At 37.2% G+C, this 27,800-nt stretch overlaps 1 protein-coding gene and 1 pseudogene across 1 annotated transcript; both read right to left on the bottom strand.

Moving 5' to 3' along the window:
* Positions 1 to 214: 214 nt before the first annotated feature.
* Positions 215 to 9,668, bottom strand: LOC113306086 (annotated as a pseudogene).
* Positions 9,669 to 10,487: 819 nt separating this feature from the next.
* LOC113303171 (protein NRT1/ PTR FAMILY 8.3-like) lies at positions 10,488 to 15,077 on the bottom strand. The gene is made up of 5 exons (XM_026552190.1): positions 14,789 to 15,077; positions 13,462 to 13,567; positions 13,144 to 13,361; positions 11,997 to 12,550; positions 10,488 to 11,607 (listed from the first exon to the last, which is right to left on the bottom strand). Exons 1-5 carry the CDS (start codon positions 14,840 to 14,842, stop codon positions 10,785 to 10,787), a joined length of 1,755 nt encoding a protein of 584 aa, XP_026407975.1. The 5' UTR covers positions 14,843 to 15,077; the 3' UTR covers positions 10,488 to 10,784.
* Between the last annotated feature and the right edge of the window lie 12,723 nt (positions 15,078 to 27,800).

Raw genomic sequence — 27,800 nt, 5'->3', positions numbered from 1 at the left:
ATAAGCGATAAAACTGAGAGAAAGAAAAGAAATGGAAGTGTAGAGACAACTGGAGACGCACAAGCAACTACATTAAAAACTCCACGACTTGTTCTCTAGTCTCGAAGCTTACAATACCTATAAACATTCATGTACAGTGTGGCCTGCGATAAGAAACATACCAAATCTGCATAAAATCTTAAAAGAGGGGAAGATTAGAGGACCACTTGATCTCTTAGCTTAATCTTAAACTGCTCATGAATTGGTCTTCCAGTGACCAGTTGTGCTTCCTTCGCATACTATTGTTCTTCTTGATGTGAATCAGCTTGTCATAAACACACCAAGGTAAACTAAGGAAATGGTCCCGACTCATCTCTTGATGGTAGCATCCGAAGTACATTGGATGATACGTCACGTGATACCACGCTGAAGCTTTTGCATAGACATCATCATCTTCCTGGGAACCAGAGTTGATACTACTCTTTTTATCAAACCACGTCCTTGCTTCCTTTTTTAAAGCTCTAACTGCGAAACTAATTGATTCTGCATCTCTCCTCATATTGAACGATTTGGACAATTTCATTACACTTCCACCAAGGATCTCAGCCTCCGTTTTGATCCCATAATAGTCCATCAGGTTAGCCAACTTGTAATCAAATTCTCCTTTGTGGAAGTAAGCATCATCTAAGTAATCCTCGAACCCATCAACTTCCATATCTGTATCATATAATTTCTTTGCCACCTCCAAAGTGAAGGATTTTATATGGCTGGTGTGGGGAGTAATATCTTTGACCTGCCTAAAGAGTTTGCCTATCACTCGCTTTGACTCATAAGTCGGTCTATCAAGCTTTTCCATGAAGTCGGGGTATTCTTTGACGCGTAAATGAGGAGGAATTTCTGCGGGTACACCTGTCTTAGGGAAGTCGACAGCAATTGAAAATAGCTTAGCGAGTTCTATGCATTCCTCACTCTCTGCCTTCAGCAGCTCCTTATCAGCAAAGGCGGTGTGGGTATTCGCGATGACTCCTAAGCTGTCATTTATCATGTAATTTGCGAAGTACTCCTCAACTTCCTGTAACAACACATCAACAACCATAAACCACCAGGAAGTGTAGAACAAGGCAAAGATAGCTTATTTTCAAAACTAAACTAGACATACATCTGGCAGTGCAAGCAATACAAAACGAGAAAATGAAAGTTTTCATAAAAAGATAATCACGGTGGGTGAATGCCATTATTTTCGAGCGCCAACTTCTTCATACAGTGGAGGTTAAAAAAGTAGCAATTGTTGTTTGTTTTGTCGGACAAATTACATCTTTTGACATTCGAAAACAAGAATGACTAAATTTAAATGTGTAACAAGATTTATTCACAAAATGAATAACCATACCTCAATCTGAACATCGTGATCTAAGAGCATAGCAGGTGATGCACCATAGTCCATGGGCTCGACTTGACTAGGTGGAATAAGTTCTTGGTCCCAGCAGACAAAGTATACGTCACCATCCAAATCACTCCCAGAACCCTCATTTGGATGGGGTCTACGTCAAAATGTCAACTAATATCAGTAAACCTTCAAACGGAACTGAGCAAAGATTTCACAATTGTGAAATTGGTGCATATATATATAATTCAATTCAAACGCAATACATAAAATTTAAGACAAAAGAAACCAATCCACCATCTCCATAGTCAAATGCTGCAGACTTTAGTTTCATCTATTGTGATTTGAAAACTAAGATAATGATACAATATGATAATACTGAGCAATTAAGGAATGAAAATCATCTGATTTACGATGGTGATGCTATCTAATAAACGGACGCTAAAAGGTTCAAATCTACTTCGTACCCCAAATTACAGAAAAGGACATGATTATTTACTGATATGGTAATGAAGAATACAGTTCAACAATGTCGTACTAATTCTTGATCAAACAAAATGATAAGATAATGCTCTTACCTTTTCCCTTTTTGAGGAAATACAACAAGTCCACCATATGGTGCAACGCTGGCACATCGACAGCCCGCAAGACACGCATGTCACCAGGGTGGAGGCATGGATTTTTAGCAACGACTACCTTCCCAAGCACAAGAGTAGTGTCTGCTGGTCCATTTGCATTAAGCATAGAGAATGACTTCCCACAAATCTGATTGTGACCAAGGCGAGAAACCTGAACAAATACCTGTCCATACTCCAAGGTCGCTGTTTCATCTAGACATCCCATCATTGATCTTCCCTTTGGAATAAATATCCTTGTCCTAGTCCGCAGCTCTAACAGCTTTGCCGCACGAAATGTTTGAAGCATCATCGAAAGGAATGGCTCTTGATCAGGCTTGTAACCACACAGAAGCATTTCCTTGAGGATATTTGTGGTTTCTGCTGGGGACATGATCTCAAGTGCTTCGTACGCCCTTAATGGATCGGTTAAAATTGAATCCAGTTGATCGACTGCTTCTTTTCAAATACGTAATCACTGACACCTAGAGTAGACAAAAGAGAGATTGCTTGACGATTGAGGAAACACGGCTGAAACTTGCTCCATGACAAAACATCTAGTTTGGTGTTCTGTGAAGTGAACTTGCACATGCTTTTTCTCAAACATAACCTTTTTACTGCTCTTGGATCTACAGCGACAACACCTTTATATCCACCATACCTAATTTGGAAGGCAGATGGTGTACATTTTAAACCACACTTATTCGCCACTTTATGTGCAAATTCAGAAGAAATCTTTCCAATCCCATCAGAGAACGTGTATATGGTTCCATTACTTTCAATCTCGACATCACGAATCCTTTCAATTTCATTGCTATAAACACTTAATGTTTCAGTCGAGGAACCAAAAGATTGTCCTAGTCTTGCTGCATATTTCGCCACATTTCTAATCTCGCGAAAATCACCCATCCAGTCCCTGATACTAGCTGCTGTTAGCGGACCTTTGGAAGCAAAAATCCATGCAGAATTTGTTGGGTGCAATAATCAAAAACAAAGAAAAATCAAATAAGCAAAAGTTATTAATACTTAGCTCCTTTATAATGGAAGTGGTTGCTTTAACGAAACGAACAAGCTCCCCGTATCTTCGCAACAGCAACAAGGCAAAACTTTGGAAAATAGATCGAGTCACGTGTTCAACACGCTGTCCTTAAGACATTAGCGTCCGGCTACACTCAAGAGTGATGCTATAGCCCTCACAGGACGGATATCTTCAGGATAAAACACCCTAATACACCTACTACTAGCATATGTAGTAGATGCTCAACTTGAGCTTGGCAACTCCGAAAAAACCGTTAAGGAAAATCGCGAATGCTTAAAAACCGCTATAAAATATTTTCCCTTAGGGGTCCCTCTAAAATATAGAGCAACCCCTTTTCCATAGATTTTACAAAAGTAGTGAATTTCTTTATATAATTGACAAATACAACTTAAGAAGAAAAACTCCCCGATGTGGGACTAAAAGGTTTATATAGTTTCTTAAAACTACTAAAAATTGGAAACTCCACGATGTGGGACTAAAAAGTTTCATTCACAAAATAAAACAATAAATTATAATTTTTTTTTATTAAAACTTTAAAAAATTATTTTTTTATTAATCGTTTTCCAACAATCCCCCACATGAATGAAAACTCAATAAAACATGAAAACACAGATAGATCTTGACATCCCAACCTCACGATCCAAACAGACTGATCGTGCAAGTGTTGAAATCATACTAGTCATTTCTACGTCCTCTCCCTCACACAAAAGTGTGTTGACCCCAGGGTCATACTATGGATTGCATAAATCATAATAGTATTGAGAGCTTTCATCTTTAGTTCTCACAAGGTGAGACTATAGGTATCTTTCACCAAAGTGAAAAAGCATGAACTAGTGAACCCTTAGTGACCTTTAGGTCCTAAGTTCCAGTAATACCAAAACCATCAAAATGAAAATCACATAAAAAACGCAGGAAATACCATTTTAGGCAGAGGTGTCCATGAGGTCTTGAACCTTTGCTTAGTGAGATATTACCAGAATTACTTGCTAGAGACAGTGAACTATGTCTTGAACTGCTAGCATTTGATGTAATTCGTGATAACAACCACGTGTGATATCTCCAAGGTTGCTGCCAAGCTCGTGCCGTTTTGTCCGTTTTGGCCCTGGACGTATCCTGTTTCTCAGAATGCTCTAGAGAATCAGCTCATATTCTCACAAGAAGCGACCCACTTCCTCATTCAGATAGGTGAGATTCCATAAAGAGTGTTACTGCTGCACCCCACTTCAATCTTAAATTGAAACTATAGAACTCATTAAGACTTATTAAAAAGTCATCCTCCACATGCAGTCACACTATCACGTCTACACCATAGGGAAGGGACAGAGAATGAAAATCTCTGATAGTGTTTACCTTTACCCACCACAAATTAGTTGTCTCATTCGAAACCTTGATCATGGGATCTCCAGTCAGCAAGGTTGAGTATCCTTCATGGCAAGTTTAATATATGAGCTTAAGCCCCAACCCCCTCGATGCATTTTTAACTATCTCTTTGTACAAACCTTTCGTCAAAGGTTGCGCGATATTCTCCTTGGACTTTATCCAATCAATGGAAATAACGCCGATTGAGATTAGTTATTTCTTAGCTTTAACTATTATAGCTTGGCTAACACAGTGTATAGATATAGCTGGCACAGGCCTATGCCGAAGAGGAATGTCTTCTAAAAAGCATCTTAGGCACTCGGCCCCCTCTCATGCTTTATCTAACGCCATACTCTCAGATTCTATAATGAATTGAGCGATATGTTTGTTTGGAAATCTTCCAACAACAAACCCACATGTTAGAGTGAAACCATATCCACTCGTAGACTTAGACTCCTCTGAGTCAACTATCCAGTTTGCATCATAAAGTCCCAAGGACAACAAGATACCTTTCATAAATCAAAAGAGTATTTTAGGTACCATAATACTCTACTCAGTGCATCTGAATTCTCTTGCTCTGGACTACAATTATATCCACTTAACTTACTCACAATATAGGCAATGTCTGGACTCTTACAGTTCATTAAATTCATCAGACATCCTATAACTTTTGAGTATTCAAGTTAAGATACTCCACTACCCTTATTTTTCTTGAGACTACAAGAATAATCGTACGAAGTACAAGCAGGTTTACAATCAGACTGATTGTATCTCTTAAGCACAACTCAACATAATGAGAACGACTAAGACTTATAAATGTTTGATTATCTTCTAATCCTCATCCCTAATATTACATCAAAAGGGCCCAAGTCTTTAAAGTCAATGTTCTCATTCAGTGCATGTTTTTAGTGGAATTGATCACATCTATGTTTGTATCAAGCATATCATCAACATACAAGAATACAATTACACAGACATCCTTAACAAGTTACTTGTAAACATACTTGTCAGATTCATTAATTTAAATCCACTATCCATTATCACATGATTAAATTTTCCATGTCACTGTTTACGTGCTTATTTGAAAACCATACAAAGATTTTTCAAATTACAAACTTTGTATTCACAACCTTTCACTACAAAGTCTTCAGGTTGATCTATGTCAATTTCTTTACCTAATTCACGGTTTTAGAAAAAGTTGTCTTAACATCTATCTGATGTATCTCTACGTTCTTTATGGCAGCAATAACAATTAGTATCTCAACGGAAGTAATTTCCGTCACAATTGAATTAGAATCAAGGAAATCTACACCTTCTTTTATTTTATATCCTTTAGCTACCAACTTAGCTTAATATTTTCCACAGTTTCATCTACCTATCGTTTCCTCTTAAAGACTCATTTACATCTCATGGTCTTATAACCTGGAGGTAAACTAGCAAGCTCCCAAGTCTGGTTCAAACGGACTGAGTCCATTTCACTAAATGAAGCTTCTTACCAGAATGGGGTTTCAGTAGATATCAAGGCTTCTTTACAAGTCTGTGGATCAGACTAAGCTAGGCATGTTATGAAGTCGGTTTCATAAGAAGTCTCAAGTCTAATTATTTTACTTCTCTTAGGCTCAACATCAACTTCATCTTCCTTTAAAATAAGTTCTGACTATTTGAAAATAAATCTAGGGGATCAACAACACATCTCTAATGAGGTACAGGTTTATAATAAACATGTTCAAAGAACTCAGCATCCCTAGATTCCGTAATAATATTCACACCAATGTCAGAAAAAATCAGAACACACAACCAAAAATCTATTTGTAGAAGTATACTCAATATACCCTATACGAAAACACAATCAACATTTTTGGTTTCAATCTAGTTCTTTAGGAAGAGGAATTACAATCTTAGTCAAACGCCCCCACACTTTGACACATTCATAAGAAGGTCATCTACCGTTCCATAAACCATATGGAGTTTCATCTGATTCTTAAAAGGGTACTTTATTCAGGATATACTAGTTAAGAGGACTGCCTCCCCCCACAAGGCCGCAGGTAATCCTGAACTAATCAACATGGAAATTATCATCTCCTTAAGGATACGGTTGTTATGTTCAAGGCTTTTAATTGGTTTCCAACTTCAAGTTTATACATCTTAAGGCTTCTAAGACGTCATCCTTATCCTAAGCAAGTATACAAGATAGTACCTCGTACAATCATCTACTGAAGTTATAACCATCTTTTACCACAGTGGTTTTGGGTTGAACTCATGTCAACTAGGCCTAACTGAATTAATTCTAAAGGCTTAGAATTACTCTGAACATTTGTGCTAAAAGATTTTATAGCATATTTTGATTCTTCACAGATTTCACTTTTGTGTTCAAAATCCAAACTAAATTTGGGTACGAAGCCTATGCTAGCCAGTTAAGCATTGACTTATAAGTTTACGGTTCCAAGTCTACCACGTAAAACAATCAATCACACAAAGATATCACAAGAATCAACTACGTTCACATCATCAGTTTTTCCGTTAAGCTTATATAGACCCAAAGTCCTATAACTCTTGCTTAAAAAATCACTGCCTAGTTACAACAAGTTTTCCAGATTCAATTAAGATCTTAAATATTTTTCCATCTACAACAGAACAAGATACAAGATTTTCGCATATGCTCGGAACATGAAAACTTCATTCAATGTGAGAATATTACAGATATGAGCTTCTGCTCGACCTTTTCCTTTTGTGCAACCTCTATTGCATATGAGTTACTCAATAAGAGTTTCTCGACATCCCCTATCCTATGATAGGAGGTGAACAGGTCTCTGTTTCAACAAACATTCTTGGTGGCTCCAGAGTCCACCTACTGGTCTCTCACATTGGTTATTAAAATAACTTCCGACATCATGCCACCAAACTCGTTCTAGTTTGTTTCAACTAAATTAGCATTAACTTTCTACTTATTAAGGTTTTTATGTTGTCTACAATTTACTGCCGCGTGGCCAGGAATTTTACAAACATAACACTCACCCTTAACTAAAGTAATTCCGGATTCAGGTTTACGAAATATACCTTTATCATGAAGACCATGCTTAGAGTTGCGTTCGATGTTCTCACCTTTGCCATCTTTGGAAGATTTGTTTCCAACCACATGCGGCTATTAGCCATGTCCCTCGGAGATGACACCTTTATTCACAAATCACAATTCCAAATCAGAAAGTAAAATATGAGTTTTGAAGATAACATCTATATATACAAACTTCGTTTGAATCAGCGTTTCAAAAAACTCATGGTTACCCCACAAAAATTAATTTAGTTAACAACAATTTTCTGCTCGTCAGAATTTTTCAGAAACGTTTTTCTGTTTTGTAAAATATCAAAAAAATACTTTTACAACTCCAAAAATTCTGAAATTTTACGCGGATAACTATCAGGATGTCTACTACGTTATGTCAAAAGCGTTCATCGAAATTCCTTCTAGATTAAAAGATAAAATTGGAATTCTACAGCTGACCAGAAATTCGTTTTTGTTTTTTCACTCCACAATTAACATCCATGATTCACAAACCAATCAATCGTTTTCGATTATTACAAATGCTAATGTCTTAAGATTGTTGGGTGAATAATCAAAAACAAAGAAAAATCAAATAAGCAAAAGTTATTAATACTTAGCTCCTTTATAATGGAAGTGATTGCTTTGACGAAACGAACAAGCTCCCCGTATCTCCGCAACAGCAACAAGGCAAAACTTTGGAAAATAGAGTGAGTCACGTGTTCAACACGCTGTCCTTAAGACATTAGCGCCCGGCTACACTCAAGAGTGATGCTATAGCCCTCACAGGACGGATATCTCCAGGATAAAACACCCTAATACACCTACTACTAGCATATGTAGTAGATGCTCAACTTGAGCTTGGCAACTCCGAAAAAACCGTTAAGGAAAATCGCGAATGCTTAAAAACCGCTATAAAATATTTTCCCTTAGGGGTCCCTCTAAAATATAGAGCAACCCCTTTTCCATAAATTTTACAAAAGTAGTGAATTTCTTTATATAATTGACAAATACAACTTAAGAAGAAAAACTCCCCGATGTGGGACTAAAAGGTTTATATAGTTTCTTAAAACTACTAAAAAATTGGAAACTCCACGATGTGGGACTAAAAAGTTTCATTCACAAAATAAAACAATAAATTATAATTTTTTATTAAAACTTTAAAAAATTATTTTTTTATTAATCGTTTTCCAACACTTTATCTTTAGCGGCTCCTTATAAGACAAGATAAAGCACAATTTACGGCATCCAAACCCAAAATCCACTGAAACATCCCTTGTCTTGAAAAGAATATAAAAACAATCATTTGAAACCTGGCATCCAAAATGTAGAGTTGGAACCTTGAGATTGAACATTGAAACCCTAGGCTTCGGTATGATATCCCGATCCCTTTGAAAAACTTTCGGAGAAGAGTTCCCAAAGTATAGGCGTTGGGGTCGATTAATTAACAAAGACATATACTCAGCATTCTGTCTACTAGTGAACTGTATATCTGCAAATACTCTTGGATTTGGCCCCTTATTTTTGGGTATCGTAACTTGTAGAGCATAAACAGTTCCCTTGCCGGTGTAGTTTTCTAAGAAGTCCTTGATCAGTTCCGCTGTCACATAAGAAGGAAATCCATAAATATGAATTGTCTTGCCCATATTGTCTGTGTTCACCCAACTGTAGTCTCCTGCTACATAACATAAAGCAAATAATTGTGAGGAAAAAATATTTCCACTTCTCAAACAATGTACTATGTAAACAAAATCTTCTGCAGGCTTCAAAGAAGACTAGATTTCAGACCCTTTCCAAATACTGTAGCAAAAAAGAACAATTGACCTTGATCAAACTTTCTTCTCCGTTGGAACCAAACTATGTTACCAATAGTGTTACTTCAGTTAAATAATTTGCTTTTCCATTTTGAACTTTCAATAACGAAACACATGATTGTCTTCAAGATTATCACCTTGACAATTATGTTTTAACAAATATATTAGCACTGGAGATTTTAACTAGATATAACAAACACCAGTTAACAAGGATCGATACCCTGACCTAATAGGTCATAATCATATTTCCAAACCTGTCAATCAAAGTTGGTTTCCCACTAATTGAGACTTTAACATAGTTTTCCGTAACTAGTAAGCGAAAGAGATGAACCAAATAAAATACTGTAAAAAAAATTTCAAAATTACAGAATCAAAAAAAGAAATGAAGTGATAAAAATGGATATAGATTGTATTTACCTTCTTCCTCTTAACTCCTCAATGATCATCAAATATATAGCTAGATCAACTCTGCAGCCATAAGTGCAGAGATAAATACACAGTAACAATACCGGCGGTGCTATTTGACTCCCTAATCTCCACCTTCCTATTCTCCTCTCTGCAATCTAAACCTCATATTAGGGGAATGGTGAACCCCGCCTGAACCTGAATGCGAATTTTGATATGGACGTGGGGCTTAAATTGTAGTGAGGAGAACAGGGAGGCATAGAATAGGGAGCCAACTAGCATTTGGGTAACAATGCTTTACTAATTAAAGGGACGAGGAATAATAAAAAGCAAAAAACTTTTGCTTTTTACTCTGATTGGGTTGGATACTATAGAGTCGTCATCGTAGTCATCGTCTTGTTGTCAGTCAATTGGAAGTCAATAAATAATGTTTTGCGAGGAAATGGGACCATATAAGCTTCATTACTTTGTAGTGGCAATTTCTTTTTCTTCTGTTGCTTTTCTTTTTCTTCTGTTGCTTTGCTTCCCAAAAGAAGATTGGAGGTAAAATGATCCAACCTCCAAGATAGGCAAGTCTGATTAATGGTGCCTACGAGATTGTTTCAAATGTGTTGGCAGAAAGGTTCCACGGGACTATCACTATGTGGCCGCTGTCTTAAGAAAAAGATGCAACATTCAACCTGTTATGCAAGGCTTCGCAGACTAGACACCGCAGAAGTGAATCCAATGACTACACTACAGGGCTTGCATCTAATGAATAAACAGGAGGCTACCCATGAATAGTGTTACCCAACTTAAAGGCTATACCAGTTGCATCCAATAAATAACAGGAGGTAAATAAAGTACATAATAATATCACTGACACGCCATGTGTTTCACTTTTTTTCATTTTCAATTCACAAATTGGTGTAAAAAACTGATTGTGAGGTAAAAATTAAAGTATACCACATTGTTACGAAAGTAACATTTAAAAACATGAAATAAGAGAGATTCCTGTTTAAACCATTGGACAGTTTACGAATCAATGGTTACAGAACTTACCTAGTTGAATTAAATTGCAGAGAAGCATTATGTACAACATATATATGTGTGTGTGGGCGTTTCTGCGAAGAACAGTAGAAGCCAATCTCCAAAACCAGAGTTATGTTCTACTTTAAGAAGCCTTCTTGCTTTTGTACCTTGAAGCACATAACACATAAACAAGCAAATTTAAGAAACTAAGACCAGCAAGAAGCCAGAAGAAGTTATCGAGACGTCCTTCATTCAGATTATCAGGTATCCATCCAGGGCTTCCACCTTTAGTTGTTAGGTTTGTTACGACGGTTAAAATGAAAGAGCTTAGGTAATTTCCAAGAGCAGTTGTAAGTAGTGACAGGGCACTACATAGACTTCGCATGGCATCTGGAGACTGGTCATAGAAGAACTCAAGCTGCCCAATGAAGGTGAAAATTTCAGAAGCTCCCACCAAGAAGTACTGAGGAATTTGCCATAAAATACTGATGGGTACAGCAACTTTCTGGTCCACCAAACCCAGTTCTCTTGCAACTTGTAGTCGTTTGATCTCTACTAGTGCAGCAGCTGCCATAGACAGTATTGAGACGAAAAGACCAATACCCATTCTCTGCAACTCTGAAAATCCTCTTTCTTTACCAGTGAATTTCCTCGCAGCTGGGACAAGGAACCTGTCGTACAGTGGGACCCACACGATAACACTGACTACATCAAAAGTTGATAGAGATGCTGGGGGAATAGTGAAAGAACCGATTTTTGTATCCATAACCATTCCTTGTTCAACAAACATGGTAGACATCTGAGCATAAACGGCAGAGAAAACTATGCCAGTAGCCCATATAGGGAACATCCGGAGCAGTATTTTCAATTCCTCAACTTGAGTTACAGTGCACAGTCTCCATGAATTTGAATAGTCACCACTTTTAATCTCGGCGTTAGATACTACTGCTGCTTTGTCGAGGCACCTGCATCGGATATGAAATTTGAAAATTGTCATACTGTACCATGAGCCTGTGTACAATAACAAAGGATATAGACCAAGCAAGTTTCACCTAGTGAAGGTAATTCATACAAATAAACTTGAGTTCAACACATTTCTCCACTATTTTAAACTTGTAAGTATTTCTGAACTTGCTCGATATAGTTTTAAGAAATCAGTTCTGTAGAGCACTTGTATAAAGATAGTATAACAAGAATGAGTTAATTGAACTATTTCGGACAAAGCTGAACAAGGTATGAATCACAAGCAAGCTATGACCAGGACAAACAAATAAAGAACAGCAATGTGATGGAAGTAGTAGTCACTTGTCAGGTGCTAGAATTCAGTATATAAATCAAGTTAAAACGAAATTACTTGAGTTCATCACTATGCTCCAGTTTACGACTCCCTTCGATGGCAGAGCCTTCCTGCAGCTCATATAAAAGAGAAGTGTCATGTGGGACTTCAACATTCCACTTGCGGAAAGTTGCAACCAAAACCTGACACATCCTTGTGAGCGGGCTACCTCCAGGTTTCTGAAATCTGTAGAGCGGTGTTCCGGAAAAGAAACTTCCAATGGCAAGGGCCATGAATAATGTTGGAATGCCAAACCCTAGGCCCCACCCAAGATTGTCTTGGACCCACACGAGAAAACTGCTTGATATCAAAGCTCCTATGTTAATAGAAAAATAAAACCAATTGAAGAAGGATCCCTTTTTCACTCTCTCTGATGGATCACTATCATCAAACTGGTCAGCCCCAAAGGATGAGACACAAGGTTTTATACCACCAGTCCCTAAAGCAATCAGATACAGACCAAAGAAGAATATGGCATATTGTTCAGAAGATGCAGGTGGGCAAATGGTACCAACGCAAGGAGGAGGCTTAAAGGCAGGAACTGCCGCTGACATTGTTAGCATAGCCATTCCCTATATAGAAGAGAAAAAAAAAAAAAAACTGAGTGTTCAGCATTAAGAAAAAAAGAAAGCTGCAAGAGACTGAAGAATATTAGAATCCAGCAGCAACTCAACTTATTTAGGTCATTACCACATAATTAGATAGGCAAAAAAAGAATCAAGCTACATTTATTTATCTACCTGAACATATTTTATCTCTCAGAAGAATGATTAAACCTCAAGTCAGTGACTAGTTATTTGAATTTTTTTTACTAATTCTACATACCATGACATTTAGCAGAAAACCTTCCAGTATATACAAGTCAGAAAGGTCATTGAGGATAACAAACTTCAGAATAATGTTTGACTCTTACTCTACTAGTCTACATGGGTAAACAACAGTAACAATAAAAACTTCAAAAAAAATTTAACGAAGATTGTTAAGTATGATTAACCATGGCCATATAACTATCGTACAAAGAAAAGAAAGGGAAGGTTTATTTAGGATAACAAACTGCTAGATTCAGTTGACTCATACTCTACTTCACTAAAAGAAAGGAACCCTAACAAACATTTTAGGAATTAACACTAAAATCATTGAGAGAACAGCTCGTTATAAAACTTACTAAGAAGTATATTGTCGAGAACACGGCAATTGTCCAGTATCTTCCCCAATACGCATCTGCAAGAACTGCTCCAATGAGGGGTGTAAGGTAGCAAGTGCCTTGCCATGTAGTAACATTTCTTGCAGCAGATACATTTCCTTCGTGCAATGTTTTGGTGAGATAAGTAACAAGATTTGTTGCAATCCCATAGTAGGCCAAACGCTCACAGCATTCAGTACCTGTAATTTGATTGCAAATGTAAAGAGAGAGAGGATGTAGTGAACATGAGAAGCAGTCCAATCATTTTAGACTGAGTAGGAAGTAAGAAAGTTGGAATACCCAGTATAAATGGGCATGCTCTCCAATTTCCTGTGTTTTGTTTGAGCACGGGATTCCCTTTAACATCAACCGATCCATCACCTGTGTATTCTCCTCTACTTCCACTCTGAAATGGTATAGTGCGTAGAAAAGCATTAAATATGTGTTCCTTTTTGGAACTGAAACATAAAGAGTATAAAAATACCAAAAGAAAGTAAGCCTACTAAAGAAGATAACTATGGTGTTTAAAGGTAAATGATGATCCATGACTTTTGAGATTCAGTAACACCATGTAGACTATTTACATCTACTGTTGATATGAGAAGCTTAGTACAAGTTTTGGTAACAGGAAAATCAGATGATTAATGGCGTAAGGAAATGTGATAGATCCTCAAAGACAACAACCTCCGAAAACTTCAATATGAGACAAAGGTCAGTTGGAGCCCATATAAATCAGTGTAAACTCAGATAGCTGATTGAGAACTGAGGTACAACTTTGTTAAGGAGATCGAATACTTTGGTATAATTCAGAAAGAAAATTTCAGCATGAAAGCATAGTGTATAACCTACACAAATGCATACCTTGCTTCAAATAGAAAGAAGTGCATACCACTTGAAAGCAGCTACCAGAAAGGAATACACACTCAAAAACAAGGGGAGTAATACAAAAACAAACAAATAATTCAGCTTTCAGCACAGAAAAGCCTCAAGAAAATTCACACGGTCGGAACGTTTCTACAGTACCACGAGAGTTTCTGCTGGACAACCCTTATCTGTTGGGTTACCTTATAGATGTGAAGTGCTATACAAAAGGCTTTGCCCGGAGTACAAATTTACAGTCTATATAAAATGACTGCTCTGTAGATAAATCAGCCAATCTAGAGAACTGCAACTGCAAGCATGCAATTGGCAAAGATTCCCATAATTCAAAATCAAATTATGATTCGATTATCTATGTAAATAACACAAATAAAAATTGATAAAATGGATAGCTTCAAATGGATAATGAAAGAACTAACTACGTTGAAAGCTGAAACCTACTGTTTCCAGGGAAATATCATGGCAAAGAGAGAACTACTTCACAATGGCAACAACTACAATTACAAAAGATCGACCTAACATCAAAATTTCAACCTAAAATAGTTTCTGAGAACTAGTAATCATAAAAATCAAATCCAAATCCAAAACTCAAACAGATTCTTGATTTCCATAATTCCCCTCCCTCAATTGTCCGAGTAGATACTAAAAGGAAAATCGAACTACATGGAAATTCGCTCATGCATTGAATTGAGCTCAACTAAAAGAAAAACATAGAAGAAAGAGAAACAGGATAAGTCGATATACGAACCTCCAAAAGGGGATCGTCTAACAGCAATGGATCATCTTCTTGATGAGTTCCCATGAATGAGAATTTTAAAGGAGAAAACAAATCAAATCTGAAAATTGAGATCAAGCAATCTGAACAAGTCTAACCACACCAGATTCAGGATTCGACTACTACGGAGATACAGAAAGAAGAAAGTCAAGATGCCAATGGGACTCACCAACCAGTTGGGATCTAATTGCTGTCTAGTGAAGATAAGTTTGTTTGTTTTCGTAACAACTTTGCTCAGTTTCCGGCGTTCAAGACTTTAATAAGTGTGGTTTTTGGAATCTTTGGATGTGAAATTACGAATGCAAGTGATAAAATAAGGGCTTTTTTGTTTGGACCCTCATAATATAATCCAAATTCAAGCCGGTCCCATAATATAATCGGTTTGTTTTGGAGCCCTTTTTGTTAGTTTCCGTCCAATGTAGAGTTAAGTTAACACCTTGTTTGGTGGACGATATATATACTACTCCCCTTTTTTCGCTTTCCTCTCAGCGAACCGCGATGTCAACTCCAAAGTTTGCATTTCTCATCCTTGCTTCTTAATCTAATCTTGATGTCCATGATTTTTTAAGAAAAATTGTCTATTTTCCCTAGCATGTTTATATTTTTTGATCCCTGAACTCGTTTAATTTGTGATTTTTGCATACAGGTTTCAAAAGATAATTTACTCATCTTTTTAAAATGTCTTTCTAGCTAACCTTTTCTCTCCTCTAATGTGTTCTGTTATCCCCTTAATGGCGTTTGCCTTTGTTATTGTTGTGATTACAATGTTCTCTCTATTAGCTAAGTTGCTTGTTGAAGCTAAGTTGTCGCCATTGTTTCTCCATCATGAGAGCTTTCAACCCAGTCAGAAACGATCCAGAACTGTTTTAACGGAAAGTCAAAAGCAAAAAAAGGTGGAAGAAAAAGAAATTCGAAAAAGCTACTTCATCTTTGGAAACTACTTCCTGAAGTTTCTCTATGAGTTGACATTCCTGTATCTTGTTACTGAAAATAAAAGACTTGTCAATAACCACCGTAAATCTTCTTTCCAAAATTCTTGCGTAGGTAAATCTTTGAAGGATTTGATAAACCCTAATTTAATTGGGTTTTCTTGTTATATAGAACAAGACCAAAAAGTCACAACATATTCAAAGAATAAGTCTTTCATAAGGAATACTATGGCGGAAGAAAATGAAGCACAAGTTCTTGATCTGGCTGAAAAATTCAAGCAAGCAGCGCTGGAACTTGATAATGAAGATGAAACTCAAGAGGAACTGGTAGAAGAAGGAACCAATGAAGAAATAGAAGATTGGGATAACTGCCTTATTGGAATACTTATCATGGAAGAAGGATCTATGGGTTTTAAAGCAGTGCAGCACCACATAAAGTTCACTTGGGAACACATACCAGAAGGAGAAGTTAAGGTTGTAGAAATTGACAAAAACATAATGGTTTTCAAATTCAAAGATGAAGCAACAAAAAATAACACTACATAACTAGACCATGGAGCATAGGAACCTGGTCATTCTTCATCATTATAATTCTGATGTAATTTACAGAGATCTCGATTGGAATCACCAATATTTTTGGATTCAACTCAAAAAGCTTCTGCCTGAACATCTGAATGTCAAATCTGTGACCAAGATTGGTAAAATAATGAGAGCGGTTATTGCAATTGAACCAAATAATGCCATCCATGTTGACAAAAATGGAGTAAAAGTCAGTGTCATTATAGACATAAATAATCCACTAAGAAGATGAGCAATGGCAAAAACTAATGTAGGGTACACAAGATGGATCAAATTTTTCTATGAAAAACAGCCTCATAACATCTGTCCTAACTGTTTCATTGTCAAGCATACAAAAAAGGCTTGCCAAGCAACAACTGATTTCCTAACAAAATCTCACAATAAACCATATTTATTTGGAAAGTCCAATATTGCAAACAAGAAGAATCTGTTGGAAGAAATAGGTGGTGCTATTGTTCCAAGCAGCTACAAGAAAAAGGAGGCTACTAAAGCTACTTTCATCCCTCATAAAGATGGTATTTTACTAGCTTCTATAATGGATATTTCATCTCAACATGAAGATGATAATGAGTCAGCAAAAAGAGACTTAGAATAACAACATCTCAGGAAAGTGAAATCAACTGCTCATCTAGCAACTCTCATGATGGGAAACAATTGGAAACACAAGCTAAAGAAAGAGTCACAACTAAGGGGAAACAATCTAACAATGCTGCAGGGGATCTTAAGGTATTATACAAATATTTCCTTTTAAACTTGAATTTCCTGCATAAGTCTTATAGTTTTGGTGCCAATTTTAGATTACATTCACACACTCTTATAACCTGCATTTGTTTTTTAAGTTCTGCTTTAAGTGTGAAAATCATATCATGGAATGTCTGTGGATTTGGGAACAAGGACACAAGAAATCATCTTAACATGCTCATAAAATCCCAAAATCCTGGTAAAATCTTTTTGTCTGAAACCAAAAACCAATCTAAAAGGATGAACTATTTGCTGAAAAGATTCTAATACCCAAATATTACCCTTTTGAATCCTATTGGTCTCTCTGGTGGCTTGTGCTTGCTTTGGAAGGATGGAATTGATCTCCAGGTTATTAATGCTCAGATGAACATGATTAACTGCATTGTTGAACTTGACCGTCAGAATAATAGTTCTCTTTTGACCTGTCTATATGGAGCTCTAAATGATACTGATAAGAACAATCAATGGGAACATCTCAAAAATATAAGGATGACTTATAATAATCCTTAGATAGTTATAGGTGACCTTAGTTTCATCTTACGTAATAGTGAAATAGAAGGTGGTAACCCTCATAGTCAAAATGATATAAATGCAAATAATCTTCTTTTAAACAATAATAATCTTACTAGTATGCCTTATATGGGTAATCCCTTTACTTGGACCAATAGAAGAAGTGGGGATGTTTAAATCCTAGAAATATCAGATAGAGCTCTCACATCTTATGACTGGTCTGATATCTATCCTAATGTTGCTCTATATCACTTAATTGTTTTAGGTAGTGACCATTGCCCCATAATGCTAATCAATATTAAAATGGAATGCAACATTAAAAATTTTTTTAGAGTGAATACATCTTGGTTCAGATACCCATCTTGTTCTGGATTAATTAAAACTGAATGGAAAAACGATATTTCTGGTTCTGCTGGTTTTGTTCTTGTTAATTGTCTTCATACTACTAAAAACTTTCTCAGGAATTGAAATTATCAGCATTTTGGTAATATTTATTCTCAAATTGATAATTTAGAATTTTAGTTATCCAATCTTATTAGAAATGTTAAGGACCTTAATAATAGCAGGGTTGTGGATTAACAAGAAAGCTAAAGTATTGGTATGATGCAGAGAAAGATTTTTGGAGACAAAGAGGTAAGGGTGATGCTATGCTTTTAGATGATAGGAACACTTCCTATTTTCATCAAAAGGCCAATTTTAGAAGACAAAAAACTCAGATAGAATCTCTACAGAACAATATAGGAATTTGGTTAGATGAAAGACAGGATATAGAGAATGAGTTATTAAGGCATTTTAGTAATATGAGTGAAAAAACGGGGGTCTAACAACACCACCCAATATTTCGTTTGGCAATCTGAATAGACAAACTTCAATATACTTTCAAGAGAATCAGCTAGACAGTTAGACTCAATCTATAAAAAGTATATCAAAGAGTTTTATATCTTTATATCTTGATTCAATCCGCAATCGGAAAATAGGGATTTGCGGGCCCGATTGAATATAAGAGGATTAACTTGAACGGTAACAACGACCAATGTTCAAGTGTCAATCAATTCACTTAACAACCCTAAGGCCGGATACAAGAACTGATTGATCTTAACGTACAACCTGTGATATTTCTATTACATAAATAAAATATAATGCGGAAAAGAATTAACACAGACACCAGGATTTTGTTAACAAGGAAACCGAAAATGAAGAAAAACCTCGGGACCTAGTCCAGAATAAACACACACTGAATAATAAGCTGTTACACCAATTTCCTACTACCTATTCAGACTAGATGTAATACCTTCTTCAGCACTTGTAGAACTCCTAGCAGAATACCGATTCTCTTTAGAAATTCTTCACACAAATCTTCTAGCAGAACCCAAGGTTCTCTTTAGAAGATACACCACCACGATTGATACGATTCGATATTTTGTTTGCACAAAACACCGGTTTGATTTCCCTTTAGATGTAAATCAAGGTTTTGGAAATCTTGTGTTTATTTTGATAAAAACAATTACTAGGTAAAAGTAATATCAAAACAAACTTGTAGATTAGGGTTTTATCTTACAATCAGTATGCGTACACACAAGGAGTCCGTGAACCTGATTTTCGTAAGTAAACTTGGGTGATTCCAAAGATCAATTTCCAAGTTAAGAAAACCCTAATAATTCTACAACAAGAACAACTAGAATAAATCTAGAGATATCTTGTTTAAAACTTCTCAAGGATTTTTATGAGATGCCTCAAAAGAAGTTTTTCTTTCTAGTCTCCGATTTCGACTAACAAGTGTTGGTATACGATCGGAAACTGAAATCTATTAAAACCTAGGGCTTATGATCAACAACTCTTGAATGGTTTTATATCAGAAGAGAAAACCTTAGAATAGACAAGAGGTGAAAACCCTAGATTACAAGTTGTATGATCAATCACGAAGATTAAATCCAACTTGGCTTTGTGATCCCCAATACAAAGACTTTTATCTCACTCTTGTTCACGAAGAACAGAAGACGTGGAAAACAACCTGCAAAGCTTACGCCAATTTTCCAAAGAGATGAAAACTGTGTAAACTCACGAACCCTTTATTTATAGTGAGCAATATCTTGGAAGCTAAGCAAAGCTATTTTTCTTTTTCAAGACTCTCCTAAATAAGGGAGTCTTTCCTAAGTTACAACTCTTGCCAAAATAATTAAATAAATAATTAATTTAGCAAATTGTATTTTTGTGAATAAATCACAAATTAAATTAGGAAGGAATCACAAACTCTTTAATATGGTAATCAAAGATGTTTGGAATAATAGCTAACTTGCCTAGATAAGGAAACATCACCAACTTGACCAAAAAAGCCTTTTAGTCACGTAATTGGGCCCAAGTTTGTGAACTGTTACAAACAGCCCATTGATTGTTTTCTACTAACGAACAACAACACTTATAATTGTTACTTTAATAAACCACTCATAACTTCATCGTTATAACTCGGAATTGAGTGATTCTTGGCTCGTTGGATTCATAATATCATTCACTATAACATGAGATTCTTTATAAGGATAAAGGTTATTGTCTCCAAGATCATTAATCAAATAACCTCAAGTATATATACATAAATGTACATTTACCGTCATTGGAATTGTTCCATAGAGTGAGCATTTATCTTGATAGATTAGAAAGGTAGAATTGAACAAGAATCCAAATGAAATCAATCACATACCTTTGTTGATGAAGTACTTGTTGATGTCTTCTTGTAGTCTTCAATCTTCAATCTTCATCCTTTAAGGATAGCTTCGATTCAACTTCTTAGACCTAATCTAGTCCGAAACTATCTTTAGTATGCTAAATCAAGAATGAATTTTGGAAACTAAAATTGACAACTAACTTGACATACCAACGCTAGTGGGTTCAACCGAGCAATGCTCTAATAATCTCCCCCTTTGTCAATTTTAGTGACAAAACCATTTTACATATGGCTTGTACTTTTAAAAGCAAAAACGACAAGCTTGATTCCCTTGGTTCTTCAACTCTTCGTGTGTTCATCCTGTACTTGTTGAAGATCCATCATAGTATTATTACACATCATCAAAGTTTCATTGTATCACACTTTGACAATAATACTACGGTGATATGTATCACTCCCCCTTAGTCAATACTCCATCTCACATGGAAACCACTCCCCCTTACACAATGATCCGAAAAGCTTGATTACAGTGATATTATTACACATCATCAAAGTTTCATTGTATCACACTTTGACAATAATACTAAAGTGATATGTATCACTCTCCTTAGTCAATACTCCATCTCACATGGAAACCACTCCCCCTTACACAATGATCCGAAAACCATATGTATACGTAGTGTGAACTACATATTAATTCTCCCCCTTTTGTGAATAAAATTGGCAAAGGTACAAGAACGGGATCCCAATGAAATTTTCGAGAAGAGACGTTTCATAGACTAAAAGAAAAAAAATATATACCAACTTAATTTAGATGCAATCATGAAGCCGAAGCTAAATGCATTCATCAAGGAGTTTTAAGATACAAGATAACCCCTATAAAATTCCACAGCCGCACACCCCTCAAGATATGACCATTAAGCACAAGTTCAAAAGAACTCTCCCCCATTTGATGTCATTACCGAAAGAACAACAAGAGCGACCTTACTCCAGAGAGAAGGATTTATATATTGGATTTTAGAAATCCTACAAGGAGATATGATTTAATAACCAATCATTGAAAGTCTCTCATGAGATCGTGTTACTAAAAATTTTAGAACTATCTCATGGTAACAATACACAATATGTAATCATGAAAATCAAGTATTGTGATCATCTTTTCTAAGATACAAACTTGTATAAACAAGGATATATATGCTTAGAAGGAAGAATAACCTTTTCACAAGGATTTACACCAAGAATGGTTACCATAAGAATGTGAAAAAAAGGTTTCTTTGACAATAAAAACCAACATCCATGGCTTTGATAATTGCTTCTAACCTGTTATATTTAATAATTTCAATCACAAATCAAGTTAGGTAATTAAATCTCATACATGTGGTATCCAGCCATATGATCACTTTCATATTAACCATATTTTTCTTCATCATAACTAGTTAACTTGACTTCAATAGGAACTAGTTAGAGAGTTGTTCAATTGCAAGGAAATCTTGGATACATCACAAGACACAATTGAAACAAAGATGATTCGATTCACATGAATCGGCTCATGAACTTTATAGCCACGGTTTGCATACTGCATTCCTTAGCAATTTAAGTTTCATGTTCAGAGCACATATTTAGATCATAACCTACTCAAGTTCGCAAACAGGTTCGCGGATTTAAGGCACCGGCAGAGTTTTCCAAACTCAGCAGCAATTCTCGGTATGAGAACTTCCGCCAGTTCGCAGATTGGGTTCGCGGACTGAGTTCGCGGACTGTAAATCACACAAACGAATTTGAAACTCCAGCAGAATTTCTCGGGATGAGAAGTTCCGTCAGTTCGCGGACTTAGCAAATCCAATTCCTCCGTTTTCTCTTGATCAACAAAGTTCGCAAACTTTGGTTCAAGGAATAGGACTTATGTATATATGTGTTTCCACAACAATACTTATATCCATCATTGGTTATATAGACCTAAACTCTCATTCCAACCATTGAAACATTCTTAGTGGACGTTATATAGTTGTTATACTATTTCTCGTCAAAGCGATTTTCAAAGTGATTGAAACATCATGACATTCGTCACTAGGTAAAAATAAACTTGATTGAAGCGAAAGCTTACCAACACATGTTTCGAGGAATATATAAGCGAATTAACCTCAGCTCGAAAAAATAAATTGTTCCACATATTCAGAAATTTCCCAACTTAATATGTGAGCCCCAATTCTTTTGCAATCATCACCGCATTTATTAGGGATTCTCGGCGAGGATGCACTTTCAATACAATCAGGTTATGTTGAGGTGAGCAAAATCTTGCTCACTACAGGTATTCGAAACAAAATCATGCATGGACTCTAGGAATTTAAAAACTTCCTTAAAACTTTCAATAAATGTTCCATACCTTTTTAAGATGTTATCCCTTGTCAAACTCTTGTGAGATCCTTCTTAATAGTACTCGTTGCTTTATTAGTCTTCTTTGGTACCCATTTCTGAGCAGCTTTTGGAGCAACGTATTTCTTTTTCTCCCCAATATAATTATGAAACTTCTTGGGGGGAATACTGAAAGAACTGATATTATGATACTCAGTTTTTCTCCAGTTTGGAACATCAGATCTTGTCATCCTTACAAAATCATATCTGGTTTTATCTCGTTTAAGAAATCTGCAATTCCTTTGCAAGTGACCTGGGTTTCCACAATAAAAACAATGTTTAATAGAATGGAAAAAGTTATGTTTAGTATTACCTGAATGTGTATGTGCTTGCTTTGGAGCTTGCCAGGATTTCCTCTTTTTGCCATCCGTAGTTGGTAGAGATACTTTACTTTTGTCAACCGTGGAAGGTTTTGGTTGAGAAGAATCTTTAGCTTTGACAAATTTTACCTCTTTGCAAATACTAGGAGCGTCTTCCTTCATATCCCAATCCTCGTGTATCACGATGAATTCTATATGCTCTCAATATCGAGGTTAATTTGTCTGAGCTGATATTTCTACACACACTCTCTTTTAAGCTCGAGTTTTCTTCTTCCAACCTTTTGACTTTTTCAAGTGCAGTAACTAGATCATTCTTGGATGATTCACATTGAACTTTGATATCTTCTCGTTCCGAATCAAATAACAAGTTTATCTCAATGTTCTCCAAGTTATCTAGATTTGCTTGAAGAGTAACTTCCCGATCTCGACCTTCGGCAATTTCTTCTTTAAGCTTTCGTATTTCGTTGAGATAATCTCTTGCACCGCTAGAATCAAGTTGGTCTTGCGAGTCTTTATTCCGACTACGAAGTCTGTCATATTTAACTTTCTCACTGAAAATGGTGCTATCAGCTTCCGAAAGTTTCCGATGACATTCTTTAAGAAGATTATTAGCAACTGGATCAGCATGGAACACTTCTTCGTCAGGATCCGAAAGAATTTTTCCAGAAGATAATGCAACCTCCCCTGCATACTCTTGGAGCTTAAAATATTCGGGTCCATCATCAAGAGTAGGCAAAGCAGTTGCATATGCCGATTGTCTACGGCTCCAGCTAGGACATACTGAAGAAAGATGCCCGAAACCACGACAGTTATAGCATTGTACATCATCATTAGGAGATGTTGTAAATTTAGAAAAACTCTTTTTCCTGTCTCTTAAGATTTTTCTAAATTGTCATGGAGTAACATCCTTAGTATCTGGCGAAACAGATTTATCCTTAGAGGATTCAGAATTGTTTTCAACGTTAAGAGAAATCACTTCTTTTCTTGCGTGTTCATGATCAAAGATCTTTAACTTTCCTACAAGAGTATTTTTGGAGAGTGTAGAAATATCGTTTGCTTCTTCAATGGCATGTTTCTTAGACTCCTGTCTTGCTGGTAGAGACTTGAGAATTTTACACACAATATCTTTCTCTGGAATAGTTCTTCCTAATGAAAATGAGGAGTTAACTATTTTAGAAAGTCTTTGGTTAAACTCATCAAAGGTCTCATCATCAGACATGCTAAGGTTTTCCCAATCAGAAGCTAGATATTGAAGCCTTGCTTCTTTCTCAGCGGTATTCCCTTCGAATACGGTTTCTAAGATATCCCAACCATCTTTAGACTCATTACACGCAGTAACGTGGTGCTGAAGATATGGGGTAATGGCGTGGATGATCGCATTTAATCCTTCAGAATTTTGCTTTGCAGCAAGAATCTCAAGATCATCATAATCACCAATATCCTTTTCAATAGTTACACCGTCTACTGTAACTGATGGAGGATCATAGCCATTAACAATATGAACCCAAGATTTAAAATCTCGCGCTTGAATGAACGAACGCATAGCAATTTTCCACCATAAATAGTTCGTGCCATCGAAGACTGGCGGTACGTTTATAAAGATATCACCTCTGTCCATAGAATCAGATTGCTACAAACACAGACTTATGAGGTCTTAGCGTGTTTGCGTGCTCTGATACCAATTGAAAAAATGGGGGTCTAACAACACCACCCAATATTGCGTTTGGCAATCTGAATAGACAAACTCCAATATACTTTCAAGAGAATCAACTAGACAGTTAGACTCAATCTATAAAAAGTATATCAAAGAGTTTTATATCTCTATCTCTTGATTCAATCCGTAATCAGCAAATAGGGATTTGCGAGCCCGATTGAATATAAGAGGATTAACTTGAACGGTACCAAAGACCAATGTTCAAGTGTCAATCAATTCAGTCAACAACCCTAAAGCCGGATACAAGAACTGATTGATCTTAACGAACAACCTGTGATATTTCTATTATATAAATAAAATATAATGCGGAAAAGAAATAACACAGACACCAGAATTTTGTTACCGAGGAAACCGCAAATGCAGAAAAACCCCGGGACCTAGTCCAGAATAAACACACACTGAATAATAAGTTATTCCACCAATTTCCTACTACCTATTAGGACTAGATGTAATAACTTCTTCAGCACTTGTAGAACTCCTAGCAGAATACCGATTCTCTTTAGAAACCTTTCACAAAAATCTTCTAGCAGAACCCAAGGTTCTCTTTAGAAGATACACCACCACGATTGATACGATTCGATATTTTATTTGCACAAAACACCGGTTTGATTTCCCTTTAGATGGAAATCAAGGTTTTGGGAATCTTGTGTTTATTTTGATAAAAAAAATTACTAGGTAAAAGTAATATCAAAACAAACTTGTAGATTAGGGTTTTATCTTACAATAAGTATGCGTACACACAAGGAGTCCGTGAACCTGATTTCCGTAAGTAAACTTGGGTGATTCCAAAGATCAATTTCCAAGTTAAGAAAACCCTAATAATTCTACAACAAGAACAACTAGAATAAATCTAGAGATATCTTGTTTAAAACTTCTCAAGGATTTTTACGAGATGCCTCAAAAGAAGTTTTTCTTTCTAGTCTCCGATTTCGACTAACAAGTGTTGGTATACGATCGGAAACTGAAATCTATCAAAACCTAGGGTTTATGATCAACAACTCTTGAATGGTTTTATATCAAAAGAGAAAACCTTAGAATAGACAAGAGGTGAAAAACCTAGTGTTTGTGGGTGAAAACGATTTCTGCTGATTTTGGTAATTTCAGGTGTGTGGGTGAGAAACGAATTTAAACCCTAAACAATATACTGCAAGGGAGTACTTTAGATTCGAGAGATCAATCTGTACAAATACGGGCTAAACCAATAAATGGCCGTTCCAGACTTGCTTCAGTCACAAAGTGAAGGAGAAGGGTTGGTTTTGGGGAGGGAAGCGAAGAGAGTGTTGAGACCAAAATAATTGATTCTGGAAGAGTAGTTGTTTTACGACTTGTATCGGAAAGTGGGAAGCTAACATATGGGAAAGCTAGCAAATGTTTTCTGAGTGTTGTATGCTCCTGACCTGAACTTGTTGTTAGGTGGAAATAGGTAAGACCTATTTATACAAGTCGAAGTGAAACGTACTCTGGTCTCGTAAGAAATGGAAAACGGATGAGTAAATGGGAGGAGGTGGTAACCGGTAACGCCTGGAATTGATGTTCCATAAAAGAAAGCGTTTCACCATTACTCCCTGCATTTACTAACCGCCTCATCCTTATGACACTGTCTTGTAACGGGCATAGTGTACGCCACACACTATAAACCGCCAACCCAATACCCAATGAGCATCCCCCAGTTTGTGACATGTGTTGATGTCTCGAGTGTTTTCATATAAAACATGTAGCATGTTTCTGTTGTTTGGCAAGTTAATCTTGGGAGACTTGCCGACTTGACGGTCGAGATTTTGTATCTAAGATTGAAGGGTGGTCGTTGATTGTCGCACGCCTTCGTTTTGGCAGCCATGAAAGGAAGGCCGGCATGGCATGGCTTAGGCACGACAAGTTGGCTGGCGCGGCATGCCACTGGCACATGTGGCATGGTCGGCATGCCTTGGCGTGGTTTTAGGCGTGGCCAAACTAGGGTTTTGGCGTTGGGCCATCCTTTGGCGACCTTGGATGGCTAAGATTTGCATATAAGATGGAAGGGTGGTCGTTTATTATCGCACGCCTTCGTTTTGGTAGACGCATATGAAAGGCCGGCAAGGTATGGCGCGGCAAGGTGGCTGGCATGCCATTGGCACATGTGGCATGGCATGCCTTGGCGCGGTTTGGCATGGCCAAAACTAGGGTTTTCGGCCAAAGGTTACCATGGGTTGGTTGGCGACCTTGGACGGCTAAGATTTGCATCTAAGATGGAAGGGTGGCCGTTGATTGTTGCACGCCTTCGTTTTGGTAGCCGCATAGGGAAGACCAGCATGGTATGGTGCGGCAAGGTGGCTGGCATGCCATTGGCACATGTGGCATGGCATGCCTTGGCGATTTGGCGTGGCCAAAGGTTACCATGCGTTGGTTGGAGACCTTGGACGGTTAAGATTTGCATCTAAGATGGAAGGGTGGTCGTTGATTGTAGCACATCTTCGTTTTGGTAGCCGCATAGGAAAGGCCGGCATGGTTTGGCGCGGCAAGGTGGCTGGCATACCATTGGCACATGTGGCGTGGCATGCCTTGGCGCGGTTTGGCGTGGCCAAAACTAGGGTTTTGGGACAAAGGTTACCATGCGTCGGTTGGGAACCTTGGACGGCTAAGATTTGCATCTAAGATGGAAAGGTGGTCGTTGATTGTCGCACGCCTTCGTTTTGGTAGCCACATAGGGAAGGCCGGCATGGTATGGCGCGGCAAGGTGGCTGGCGCGACATGTCATTGGCACATGTGGCATAGTCGGCATGCCTTGGCGTGGTTTAGGCGCGACCAAACTAGGGCTTTGGCGTTGGGACAAAGGTTACCATGTGTTGGTTGGTGACCTTGGACGGTTGAGATTTGCATCTAAGATGGAAGGGTGGCCGTTGATTGTCGCACGCCTTCGTTTTGGCAGCCGTGAAAGGAAGGCCGGCATGGCATGGCATGGCTTAGGCGCGTCAAGGTGGCTGGCGCGACATGCCATTGGCACATGTGGCATTGTCGGCATGCCTTGGCGCGGTTCAGGCGCGACCAAATTAGGGTTTTGGGCCAAAGGTTACCATGCGTTTGTTGGCGACCTTGAACGACTAAGATTTGCATCTAAGATGGAAGGGTGGCCGTTGATTGTCGT

This window comes from Papaver somniferum, chromosome 8 (assembly GCF_003573695.1).
Source record: "Papaver somniferum cultivar HN1 chromosome 8, ASM357369v1, whole genome shotgun sequence".
Taxonomy (NCBI): domain Eukaryota; kingdom Viridiplantae; phylum Streptophyta; class Magnoliopsida; order Ranunculales; family Papaveraceae; genus Papaver; species Papaver somniferum.
This window is presented reverse-complemented; position numbering and strand designations above follow the sequence as displayed.